General features: G+C 37.5%; 1 protein-coding gene across 1 annotated transcript in view; it reads left to right on the top strand.

Annotated features, from left to right (window-relative positions):
* The window catches only part of IQUB (IQ motif and ubiquitin domain containing), a 78,056-nt gene that overhangs the window by 13,737 nt on the left and 50,397 nt on the right, over window positions 1-13,922 (top strand). The window contains exons 2-3 of the mRNA XM_011937414.1: window positions 4,860-5,257; window positions 7,232-7,366. Coding sequence (XP_011792804.1) covers window positions 4,864-5,257; window positions 7,232-7,366 — 529 coding nt within the window. The 5' untranslated portion in view covers window positions 4,860-4,863. The remainder of the gene's footprint in view (window positions 1-4,859; window positions 5,258-7,231; window positions 7,367-13,922) is intronic.

Genomic DNA, 13,922 nt, shown 5'->3' with positions numbered 1-13,922 from the left:
GAGGCTGCAGAAGATAGAATATTGCTGAACAGCGAGTGTTGCTGTCTGATTCTTGCTCTGGAAGCTTCGTCTCAGGGGTGTACCCGCTGTGTGAGGTGTGAGGTGTCAGTCTGCACCTAGTGAGGGGATGTCTCCCAGTTAGGCTACTCAGTGGTCAGGGACCCACTTGAGCAGGCAATCTCTCCGTTCTCAGATCTCAAACTCCATGCTGGGAGATCCACTGCTCTCTTCAAAGCTGTCAGATGGGGGCATTTACCTCTACCGCGGTTTCTACTGCTTTTGTTTAGCTATGCCCTGTCCCCAGTGGAGGAGTCTACAGAGGCAGGCAGGCTTCCTTGAGCTGTGGTGGGCTCCACCCAATTCGAGCTTCCCAGTGACTTTGTTTACCTACTTAAGCCTCAGCAATGGTGGGTGCTCCTCCCCCAGCCTTGCTGCTGCCCTGCAGTTAGATCTCAGACTGCTGTGCTATCAATGAGGGAAGCTCCGTGGGCGTGGGACCCTCCAGGTCAGGTGTGGGATATAATCTCCTGGTGTGCCATTTGCTAAGACCCTTGGTAAAGTGCAGTATTAGGGTGGGAGTTACCCGATTTTCCAGGTGTTGTGTGTCTCACTTTCCTTTGACTAGGAAAAGGAATTCCCTTCCCCCTTGAGCTTTGCAGGTGAGGTGATGCCTCGCCCTGCTTCAGCTCTCGCTGGTTGGGCTGCACCCAGGGACCAGCGCCAACTGTCCGACACGCCCCAGTGAGATGAACCCAGTACCTCAGTTGAAAATGCAGAAATCACCTGTTTTCTGTGTCACTCATGCTGGGAGCTGGAGGCTGGAGCTGTTCCTATTTGGCCATCTTGAGTGTGCCCCAACATTATTTTTATACAGCCAAAGTGCATTTATATTTACCCATTTATTTTCACTCTCTTTGCTATTTATCATTTCCTATATCACTGACCTTACATCTGGAATCAGTTGTTTTTCCCTGCCTTGTCGATTTTCAAAAATTCTTATCGTTATTGAAATTCCTTTTGTCATAGTCTTAATCGCACACTTTTTTTTTTCTTCCTACTGAAAGGAGCATTCGTTACTTTTACTTTTTGTTATATCTTTCTAGTAAGGGATAATCTAGACACAATAAAATTTACCCTCTTTAGTCTGGAGTGCTATACATTTTAATAAACACATATAGTTTGCATAACCACTACCACAATTGAGATTTTGAGTGTTTCCATCACATAAAAAATCCCCACATCCTTCTGTAATCAACTCTTATCTTTACCCTTAGGCTTTGGTATCTTTTCTAACTCTAGGATTTGTCATATAAATTGAGTCAATACTACACAGCTTTAGTAGAGCTGGCTTCTTCACTGAGCATAATTTGTTTGAGTTTCATCCATGTTGTTGTGTGTACCGGTTGTCTTTATATGCACTCACTAGCACTTGCTATTAGAGAGCTTTAAAAATATTATTTTAATTATTCTAATAGGTATGTAGTGCTATCTCATTGTGATTTGAAGTTCCATTTTTACAATGAGTAATGATACTAAGCTTTTTTTTATGTGTTTGTTCTCGGGGTTGAGACTGGGATGACCCAAATGATGCACCTAGGCCCAACATTTTAGGAGTCATTCATTTTCAGACATGAGTACAAGTGTAGAGTAGTGCAGGTGCTTCACTTGCCTCAACCTAGGCCTGCCCCTGCTTAATTGCCTTCTATATGTATTCTGTGGTGAAGTGTCTGTTGAAATCTTTTATCCTTTTTAAATATTATTTTTTCATATTATTCTCTATATAGTCTGGATATAAGTCCTTTATCAGATATGCATTTTGTGAAAATTATCTTCCAGTCTATGATTTGTCTTTTTATTCTCCCAGTTGTGTTTTCTGAAGAGCAGAAGTTCTTGATTTTGTTGTTGTTGCTGTTTTTAGAAGATACCATCTTGGCCAGTTTAGAGTGAGGATGACCCCTCAGAAGCAAAAGCATTACCTCAGACTCTTCAAAGAGGGCAGATGAATATGTTGCTAGGAGTTAGGGCTTTGTTATGATATCCTCTTTCTCAATTGGGCCATTAAGCTGTGTTACAGGAGAAAATAATCAAAATGGTGTTTTGTGTGTGTGTGTATTTTTTGTTTTTTTGTGGGTGAGAGACTGAAGAGGTTTCTTGACCTTTTTTAAAATTGAGCTTTGTTCAGGTTTTTCTCGTTCCACTTCTTTCCCTCTTGATTGTTTTGAAATTTAAAACTAATTTTCTGTTTTTTATTGCTTGTAGTGAGATTTAACTATGCATATTTAAGTAACAAAGTCTAGGGTTAAGAATATGTCCCCCTTGGAATGGGAGACCATAATTTTAAGTGAAATAACTCAGAAACAGTAAGTCAAATACTGCGTATTCTCACTTGTAAGTGGGAGTGAAATAACATCTGCACATGAACACAGAGAGTGGAATAATAGACATTGGAGACTTGAAAGAAAGGGAGCATGGGAAGGGTGTTAGGGATGAGAACTTACTCAGTGGGTACTATGTATACTATTTGGGTGATGGTCACAGTAAAAGCCCAGACTTCAAACTGCACTGTACTTATACTCCCTAAATCTATACAAAAAAAAAATTATAAACAGTATAAGGATTTGAGAGTTTGGTCTGGTTTTCCCTTCCCAATTTTGTATTATTGTCTAATATTTCAATTTACTATTATTTTGTATTAACAGTATTTGTTTCAATTTATCCATATGTTTATGATTTTTCACATTTACCTTTCCGAGTTGCACTTCAGACATCCCTTGAAATCATTTTCCTCCTTTGAGTATATTCCTTAGAAGTTCCTTTAGAGCAAATTAAATGCTTCTGTTTTCTTTCTTGTGAGGTAAGTAACTAACTTGCAAATGCTTCTGTTTTCTTTCTTGCGAGGTAATTTTGCTGGGTGCACAATTCTAGGTTGATAGTTATCTTCTGTCAGTTAGCCTATTGTTGCATTGGCTACTATTTTTCTGATAAGTCTGCAGTGATTTTACTTTTCTTTGTATTAATGTCAGCAAATTAATATGATTCAAAACAGTAGCTGTTATGTTCTTTATCATTGTACTTTCAGGACCTTCTGTTTGTCCTTGATATTCTGTAATTTCATTACACTGTATATGGCTATTCATTATTTTTATTTAACCTGTTTGGTATATATTTATGTTATGCTTTCTGGATCTGAGGATCCATATTCTTTTATCAGTTTTGAAAAGTTCTCAGCTATTACCTTTTGAAATATTTTTCCTGGCCGGGCATCATGGCTCATGCCTGTAATCCCAGAACTTTGGGAGGCCGAAGCAGATGTATGACTTGAGGCCAGGAGTTTTAGACCAGCCTGGCCAACATGGCAAAACCCTGTCTACTGAAAATACAAAAATAGGCTGGGTGTAGTAGCACATGCCTGTAGTTCCAGTTACTCAGGAGGCTAAGGCAGGAGAATCACTTGAAACTGGGAGGCAGAGGTTGCAGTGAGCTGGAATTGGACCACTGTACTCTAGCCTGGGTGACAGAGCAAGTTTTTATCTCAAAAAGAATAAATAATACATAAAAATATTTTTTCTCTTCTGTCTTTCTATTTTTCCTACTGGGACTCCATTTTGACATATGTTAGTTCAGAAGCTGGCAAACATTTTATGAAAAGGACTTCACAGGTCTTTTTTAGACTGCAGAAACTACATGTAGTCTCCAATGCATCTTCTTTGTTGTTTTTTGGTTTCACAATACAAAATCATTCTTAGCTCTCAACAAAATATATGCTTAGCAAAAACATGCTAGGCTTTCTTTTCCATTGCTTTTAGTCTCATATTTTTTGTATCTTATCTTTTTGCATCATTCTATATAAAATCATTTTATTTATCTTCCAGTTTACTAATTCTCTCTTCAACTGTCTCTAATCTTGTATAGCTTATTCACTGAGATCAACAGTTATATATTTTTATTGCAGATGTTTCCATTTTTTAAAATTTATAATCCAGTATCCAGAGAATTCCACTGGCTGTGGGTGAATTTATTTTCTCCATAAAGATTTGTACTCAAAGCAGAAGCCCCAGAGAGAGCTTTTCCACCTCACTACTGTTCCAAGGTTTCATATTACCCTCGTCTTTGCCATAGAAATCTGGTCTTGGGGCTACGTTCCCTATTTTCCCTTCCTGAATTCCATAGTTGAGCTCCCTGCTATATTGGACATTCGTTTCTCCGATTTAGCTCCTGCATCTGCAGCCCAGCTCAGGGATGCCCTGGACTATCCCGGTCCAATCTTTCAGATGCTGTCGTCTTGTCTTCCAAACCCAAGCTCTTGGCTGCTATAGCTGTGGGTCTAGTCAGCTCCAAGCTCAACCCATATTTGTTGTTAATAGGTTTATTTGGGGGAGCAGAGGTCATTGCAGACCTCTGCTACAATTTGTAAGAGAAGAGCTACTACAAAAAGTGTATTCTGTTCGGGGTACACTTGCTATAGAGCTGGCTGGTTCCGTGGAGCTTCTAATCATTTGTCATACTAGAAGCATCCATATATCAGTTTTGTATTCAGAAAAAATAAATTCAGAAAGTCTTTTCATGAGGCATTCTTCATTAAATAAGGAAGTCTCAAAAATACGAGACTAAAATAAGGAATAAATAAGGAAGAAATGACAAGATATTTAAAAATATTTTTCCATATATTTGCAGAGTATTGTCAAATTTATTGTTTTGAGGTTCTTTTTTTTTAACTTGATGCCATTAGTAAGATAAACATTTTTTTAAATGAGCAACACTTTAGTTGAATATTATGAATGTTATTCTGTACTAGCAATGAATTTGATTTTTGGTGTAGGAACTTTATGTAGTAAATGTGTTTATTTTTCTTAATTCAGGAAAATGTCTAATCAGCCCAAGAAGTATGAAGCTCCGAATATAGCCAATTCAACAGAAGAAAGTGATGCTTTTGACATTGTCACTATTCCAGTTCCCTCAGAAGAGCCTCAAGAGTCAGATCAAACTGAAGAGCATGAATCTGGGATAGAACAATTCAGTGAGAGCCATGCAATACATGTTGAGGAGCAGAGTGACCAAAGCTTTTCAAGCCTGGAACCAGACAATGAACAACTCATGAAAGAGGTTATATCACCAAGACAAGTTTCATATACTCCACAACATCATGAAAAGCAATATGCAATGCAGAGTCCAAATGATGATAGTTTGGCATTTCTGGATAAAATAAAGGCTATAAAGGAGTCTTTGCAAGAATCAATGGAAGATTCTCTAGCAACAGGTGCTACCTAAGGAAGACAGGCTATTTCATTTTCTCATTTTGAAAAATGATTGTGTTTTCTTGTTGGCTTATTTTCGCTTAAAGATTTGTTTTATATTTGATATTCCTTTCCCTTTCCCTTATCCACCAAACTTCCAGAGTTACTTTGCTTGAATCTCCTAACTATTTGTGAAAGCTTCTCTATTCTACAATATCTATTTTTCACCAATGAATGATCTTCATTAAATTTAAAAATTGATATTTGTATATTTTTTCAAAGAAAGTAGGTTTTAAAAATGTTTATGACCTTGAAAAATGATGGAGAAATTGTTGACTAAAATGGGAATTATTTTACATGCCAATTTGGAATTAATTGTTGTATCTAAATAGCAAGAGGTGGATAGGTGGATGGGAACTTGACAATAGATTTGCTAGTTTCATATCCAGTGCTCACTTATTCTACATATTATGTTCCTTTTCCGTATTTCTGTAGTCTGTTTAGTGTTAGCTTATATTTTCCTTCAGAAAAATCATTGTTTTTCATTGTAGGTTAATTTTAAAGACATAAAATAATGTTGATAGCATATAGTAGTTATTATTACATTCTTAATAACAGCAGAGTGGCAGCAGCAATAAGGTGGTTACACAGAGAACCATTCTACTTGCATGGTTAACTGGTTACACAGAGAACCATTCTTCTTGCATGGTTAACTGACTGCTTCTTTTCCATCTTGTGAATGAGTTGTGAGAGAGTTTCTGCCTACAGAGTGGAGAACATGAGCCATGATTTAACAACAATAATAATAGCAGCTTAGTTTGGCTGGTAAAATGTAGCTTTTGAATCTAGTGGGGTAGTTTACCCTTGCGTGATGTGTCCATATAAGTAAAGAATGAAAAGAAGGAAAGAAAACTGCCGAAGCCTGATTATACCTGAGTGACGCAGGTATCTCTCAATTTTAGTATATAATGTAAATTTGGGTTTCATTTTTGGGTATTTCTGTCATTCCCTGATATTATAACTTACAGCAAACACATGGTGATTTTTTAAAAAAATGTCTTGGTCCTGTACTTCGTGAGCTTCACAAATCCCTTGACACATTTCCCCTTCCCAAAGCTTAAGAAGTCACTATTGTGAAAGCTTTAAAATTGATTATAGTTTTTTGCACTGAGAAGACAATTAAAATAACCTTCTCATGGTTTGCCATCTGAGAAAGTATTCTCTTTGTTGATAGAGAGCTGTGAAAACAAGCTTTAACAAGCTCAAAGAACCTTAGCATTATAGTGCCTACTTAAATTTTGTCACATTATTGATAAATGTCTTATTTTTAGCTTTATGAAAACTGTAATTTTAGGAAAGGAATGTACAAAACTTTTTTGACCCACAGTCTTTATTCTATACTCCATCTTTTTACATCTTCTCCATTAAAATTTGAAGTCTATAGATGTAAAACAGTTTACCCATATTAATTACTTTTTACATACCGTATTTCCCTCCTGTATTTGTGAACAGATAATCATTTTATAATAATATTTAAACATTTTTTAATATGTAAGAATCTTGATTCTCTTTTTTCTAGAGGGGATTGAGCCATATAATGTCCCTCTTTGTGAAAAGTAGTTATAGTGCATTTCTAACTTCTGGGACATTGTCTGTCTCAGGTCTCTGTTTCCTAAATTCACTATGCCAAAATGCCTAATTTCCTGGGATGTTTCCTATGCTTATATCTGAACAATACATACCAGGTATTGGACATTAGAGCTAATTACTGAGATTATGGATTGATTTTCAAAGCAACTAAATGTTGGCCACTTCTCCTTATAGAAAATTAAAAGTAACTGTTATCATTGGGGCGCAGCAGGGAAACACTAGCAAGAACAACTTGCATTTTATATAATTAAAAATTAACACATAATTCTGTATCTGTTTGTGGACTGTAGTTTGCTGACCTTTGCTGTATTTGACTATAATTCTTTGTTTTCTCTTTTAATTTACAGTAAAAGTTGTACTTATTCCAGTGGGCCAGGAAATTGTAATATCTTTTAAGGTTGATACCATTCTTAAATATCTCAAGGACCATTTTTCACACTTATTAGGTGTCCCACTTTCTGTACTGCAGATAAGATACTCAGGTAAGTTTGGAGGCTAATAAAACATAACAGGACTTTTCTAGTTTTAAGATGTAAACAATCAAGATCTTTGATTTTAAAAAGTAAATACCTTGATACTAATTGAACATTGTGGGTTATGCATTCACTCTTTCAACACATATTTAGTAAGGACATACTTTGTTCTAGATACTTTGCTAAGAAATGAAGATACAGAGAAGTGCGAAATAAGATTCCTATTCTAAAATTGTTTACAGACTAGTAAGGAAGAAGATGCATGCAGTAGCTACCACGTAATGTGTAAATGCTTTCATGGAAATAGGCACAAAAAGCTGTGGGAACAGGGGAAGGAACTTGGTAGATTCTAGAAAGTTTCATTTAATAAAAGTGATAATAATTGTGCCAAGTCACAAAGAGGTGAGAAAATGTGGAAGTTTCGGGAAGTGTTAAGAAGTGTTCAGTGGCTGGAAGTAGATTATATATGGGTAGTGGGAGGAGATGAGATTGAAAAAATGGATGATAAAAGAGAATGTGTAGAACAGGAAGAGGACTGAAAATGATTTACGAGTGTTCTGTACATTAAGGTCAATTCACATTTCCATGATGATAGGTATATTTATATTTTGTGGATGATATTGAACAGCCCACTGAAGTTATATTAATCTTGTGTCATGAGAGGACATAGTGTTTATTAATTGTTACAGTTTATCAGACTAGCCTACCTAAATATATGTTTTTATAGAATATGTCTGAACAGATCCTAATATTTTAAAGTTTTTATATTGACTTATAATGATGCCATAAAAAGGTTCCAGAGAAAAACTTTAATTTCCAAATTATTTAAAAAAACTTATTATAGTAAATGTACTCCAAAAGTAAGATGTTCATGTGTTCAGATAAGTGATTGTTAAAACTTGATTTGGTATACAAAAGCTAACATTTAAATAGTTATTAGTAATAATGATTATGACCATATTGTTGGTGTTGGTGACTAATTTATTGACCATATACTGTGTGCTAGCACTTCTGAAAAATGTTTTGCCTACCTTATAATTTAATCAACACAGCAGCCTTTTGATGTAGGAATTACTAGTAACTCTTTTTCCGGGAGAAGGAAACTGAAACTCAAGAAACTTATGCAAAGTCACAAAACTTGTAAGTGGCAGAGTCTGAACTTAAATGTAGGTATGACTTCAGAGGGAATTTGAAACTACTGTGCATTAATTATAAGGTGAAGTTGAAAACTGGATGAGAGAGCACTTTGAGATTGTAGTAACCAGCTAGTGGTACTTAAGGATTTCTCTGTTCTTTGTACTTCATGACCTTTCTTCTTTAAGTACCAGGTATCACCACTGGGTAACAGGCTTATGCCAGCAGCAATTACAAAAGAGCTTGAGTCTATGCCAGCCATCCTCTAAAGTGCTTTCTGCTAGTACTAGAACTTGAGCTCCAGTTTGGTGGGATTAAACCCATTACAGAAATAAGTAGGGAAATAAAGGGGGCTCTGGGGACCCTGTATTAGTTTCCTATGGCTGTTCTAACAGTTACAAATTTAGTGGCTTAAAGCAGCACATATATTTCGCTTATAGTTCTAGCGGCAAAAAATCCAAAATTAATTTCATTGAGATAAAGTCAAGGTGTCTACAGGGCTGCTGTCCCTCTGGAGGCTCCAGAAGAGAATCTAATTCCTTGCCCTTCCAGCTTCTAGAGTTGCATTCCTTGTATTTCTTGGCTTATTAGCCCCTTCCTCCTTTTTAAAAGCCAGAACTGTAGCATCTTCAAATCTCTCTCTGCTTCTGTCATATGGCCTTCTCCTCTGTCATCAAATCTTCCTCTTCCTCTAATAAGGGGACTTGTGATTACATTTATGGCCCAACCAGATAATCTAGGAAAATCTTTCCAACTCAAAATTCTCAATCAAATCTGCAAAGCCACTTTTGCCATATAAGGTAATATTCATAGGTCTGGGAGATTAGAATGTAGACATACTTGGGGCAGTTAGTCAACCTATCATAAAGTCCATATGACATTCATGTTAATTTTATTTTTTTTGAGATGGAGTCTCACTCTGTTGTCTAGGCCAGAGTCAGTAGCATGATCTTGCTCACTGCAACCTCCACCTCCTGGGTTCAAGTGATTCTCTTGCCTCAGCCTCCCAAGTAGCTGGGACCACAGGCACGTGTCACCATACTGGCTAATTTTTACATTTTTAGTAGAGACGGGTTTCACCATATTGGCCAGGCTGGTCTTGAACTCCTGACCTCATGATCTGCCCGCCTCGCAAAGTGCTAGGATTACAGGTGTGAGCCACCACACCCAGCCCTCATGTTAATTTTTTAACTGAAGAATTTAGGGTGTGAAGTAGAAACTCAAAGATCTTAGAATGTGCTTTCTTGAACATAGCCAAAATAGACTACAGATGCTCATCAACTTATGATTGGGTTATGTCCCAGTAAACCTATCATAAATTGAAAACATCATATGTCAAAAATGCATTTAGTAAGCCTACCCTACCAAATCTCAGCTTAGCCTAGCCTTCCTTAAATGTGCTCAGAATAGTTACGTTAGCCTACAGGTGGGCAAAATCATTTAATACAAGGACTCTTTTATAAGTGTTGAATATCTCATGTAATTTATTGCGTACTGCACTGAAAGTGAAAAACAGTGATTGTGTGGGTAGTCGAAGTATGGTTTCTACTAAATGTGTATGGCTTTTGCATTATCATAAAGTCAGAAAATTGTAAGTTGAACCATTATCATTGTAAGTTGGATTATGTAGTGGTGTCTGATGGATTTCTAAGCATAAGTAAACCTTTTGCAGTGTTCACATTTCTAACTGCAATTTAGAAGGGCCATAAATTTTGAAGATTAATATAGATTCCATCAATAAAGTTTCCATGACACAAAACAGCAGCCAGTCACATAATTACACTTTTGTATGCCTTAAAATAGAGAAAGAAAATTAGTCAATTTACTGAATACACCAGTGGCTGGTTAGATGTGGGAGGAGTGACTAGAAATTAAAACAATAGCATCATAAAAATTAAGCAATGTATACTTTTTCTAGCACAAAACTGAGGCTTAACTCTACCATGGCATGAATTAATTTATATGAGTTTCTGATTATGAAAAGAGAGAAAGTAAGTGATTCTGCATCTATGCTTCTCTGTACTGGGGGTGATATGGTTTGGATTTGTGTCCCCACCCAAATCTTATGTTGAATTGTATTCCCCAGTGTTGGAGGAGGGACCTTGTGGGAGGTGATTGGATCATGGGGGCAGATTTTCCCCTTGTTGTTCTTGTGATAGTGAGTTATTATGAGATCTGGTTGTTTAAAAGTGTTCAGCACCTCTCCCTTTTCTCTCTTACCCCCACTCCAGCCATGTAAAATGTGCCTCCTTCTTCTTCACCTTTTGCCATGATTGTAAGTTTCCTGAGGCCTCCCCAACCATGCTTCCTATACAGCCCATGGAACTGTCAGCCAATTAAACCTCTTTTCTTTATAAATTACCCAATTTTAAGTAGTTCTTTATAGCAATGTGAGAAAGAACTAATACAGAAAGTTCATACCGAGAAGTTGGGCATTGCTGTAAAGATATCTGAAAATATGGAATCAGCTTTGGAACTGGGTAATGGGCAGAGGTTGGAACAGTTTGGAGGCCTTTGAAGAAGACAGGAAGATGAGGGAAAGTTTGGAACTTCCTAGAGAGTTGTTAAATTGTTGTGACTAAAATGCTGATAGTGATATGGACAATGGAGACCAGGCTGAGGTAGTCTCAGATGGAAATGAGGAACTCATTGGAAACTGGAGTAAAGGTCACACGTGCTGTGTTTTAGCAAAGACACTGGCAGCATTGTGTCCTTGCTCTAGGGATCTGTGGAACTTTGAACTTGAAAGTGATGATTTAGGGTATCTGGTAGAAGAAGTTTCTAAGCAGCAAAGCATTCAAGATGTGGCCTGGCTGGTTCTAACAGTATATGGTCATATGTGTGAGGAAGGAGATGATCTGAAACTGGAGCTTACATTTAAAAAGGAAGCAGAGCATAGAAGTTTAGAAAATTTGTAGCCTGACCTTTTGGTAGAAAAGAAAAACCCTATTTCAAGGGAGGAATTAAAGCAGGCTGGAAAATTTGTATAATAAAAAGGAGCCAAATGTTAATGGCCAAGACAATGGGGAAAATGCCTCAAAGTCATTTCAGAGACCTTCACGGCAGCTCCTCTTGTCACAGGCCTGGAGGCCTAGGAGGGAAAAACGGTTTTGTGGGCTAGGTGCAGGGCCATTCAGGACACTTCTGCCTGTGTCCCAGCCACTCCAGCTTCTGCTTTGGCTAAAAGAGCTCCAGATATGTCTCAGGCCATTGCTCCAGAGGGTGGAAACCATACGCCTTAGTGGCTTTCATGTGGTATTAAGCCTATGGGTGCACAGAGGGCAAGAATTGAGGCTCGGGAGCCTCTGCCTAGATTTCAGAGGATGTATGGAAATGTCTGGATGTCCAGGCAGAAGTTGGCTGCAGGAGCAGAGCCCTCATGGAGAACCTCTACTAGGGTGGTGCAGAGGGGAAATATGTGATTGGAGACCCCACACAGAGTCCCCACTGTGGCACTGCCTAGTGGAGCCGTGAGAAGAAGGCCACCATCTTCCAGACTCCAGAATGGTAGATCCATTAGCAACTTGTACTGTGCACCTGGCAAAGCCACAGGCACTTAGTGCCAGCTCTTGAGAGCAGCCATGTGATCTGAGCCCTGCAGAGCCACAGGGGCAGAGCTTCCCAAAGCCTTGGGAGCCCATCCCTTGTATCAGTGTGGCCTGTATGTGAAACATGGAATCAAAGGAGATTATTTGAAATTTTAAGATTCAATAACTGCCCTGCTGGGTTTTGAACTTGCGTGGGACCTGTAGCCCCTTTGTTTAGGCTGATTTCTCCATTTTGGAATGGGTATATTTACCCAATGCCTATATCTCCTTTGTATCTTGGAAGTAACTAACTTGTTTTTGATTTCATAGGCTCGTGGGTGGAAGGGACTTGCCTTGTCTCAGATGAGACTTTGATCTGTGGACTTTTGAGTTAATGCTGAAATGAGTTAAGACTTGGGGGACTGTTGAGAAGGGATGATTGTATTTTGCAATTTGAAGACATGAGATTTGAGGATTTGAGAGGGGCCAAGGGCAGAATGATATGGTTTGTATTTGTGTCCTCCCACAAATCTCTTGTCAAATTGTAATCCTCAGTGTTGGAAGAGGGGTCTGGTGGGAGGCGAATGGATCATGGGGGTGGATTTCCCCCTTGCTGTCTTCTTGATAGTGAGTGAGTTCTCATGAGATCTGATTGTTTAAAAGTGTGTAGCACCTCCCCCTTCACTCTGTTTCTCCTCCTCCGGCCACGTAAGATATGCCTCCTTCCTCTTTACCTTCTGCCACATTTTCCTGAGGCCTCCCCAGCCATGATCCTGTACAGCCTGTGGAATGTTGAGCCAGTTAAACCTATTTTATTATTTTTTTCAATACAGTTTTGCTGTCTTGCTCAAGCTTGAGTTCAGTGGCGTGATCTTGGCTCACTGCAACCTCTTCCTCCCAGGTTTAAGTAATTTTCTTGCCTCAGCCTCCTGAGTAACTGGGATTACAGGAGTGTGCCACCACGGCCTGGCTCAGTTTTGTATTTTTAGTAGAGACTGGGTTTTCCCATGTTGGACAGGCTGGTCATGAACTCCTGGCCATAGTGATCTACCCACCTCAGCCTCCCAAAGTGCTGGTGTTATAGGCGTGAACTACCAAGTGTGGCCTAAATGTCTTTTATTTATAAATTATGCAATCTTGGGTAGTTTTTTATAGCAATGTGAGAAAGAATTAATATGAGGAGTAGGATGGGTATTAAAATACTTATCCTTCCTCTTGATATGGATATGTCCTGTACTTACGTTTAACGCATTGTGTTTTTTTTTTTAGTAGAATGAACGTTTAGTATATTATTTTGCTCATACCATAGAATGTCTTTATTTTTTAAATGTTTATGGAGTTTCATGGTTATTGTATATTTATATTCCTGATAAACTGAGAGTAATATAGTGTTATTTATAATGCCAAATTCCTGCTCAAAAATGCCACTAAAACTTACTATTAATAGAGTTTTCTGTACTAACATCAGAGCAAGAGGTAGAAACTATTAATAGAAACTATTAATACTATATTTAATAATTAAATAATATGTGTTCCTATGAGTAAATATATTAATACGATATTTAATAATTAAATATGTGTTCAAAGTTTCAAAGTTCACCTTTGATATTTTCCATCTCCTTAAAATGAGAATGTGCAATTAGCCATTTCTAGAAATGGTGACTATAGTTAATAATACTATATTACATATTTGAAAATTTCTGAGAGAATAGATATTAAGTGTTCTTACCACAAAGTGATAAGTATATGAGGTAAGGGACGTGTTAATAGCTGTATTAAGCTACTTCACAATGTATACATAGTTCAAAACATGTTGTACACAATATATATACAATTTTTAATTTGTCAGTTAAGAAACAAAAAATAAAATCAATGAATAGCCATTTCTTTGTCATAAAACTTTA

The sequence above is a fragment of the Colobus angolensis genome, unplaced genomic scaffold (assembly GCF_000951035.1).
Source record: "Colobus angolensis palliatus isolate OR3802 unplaced genomic scaffold, Cang.pa_1.0 Scaffold163, whole genome shotgun sequence".
Classification (NCBI taxonomy): Eukaryota; Metazoa; Chordata; class Mammalia; order Primates; family Cercopithecidae; genus Colobus; species Colobus angolensis.
This window is presented reverse-complemented; position numbering and strand designations above follow the sequence as displayed.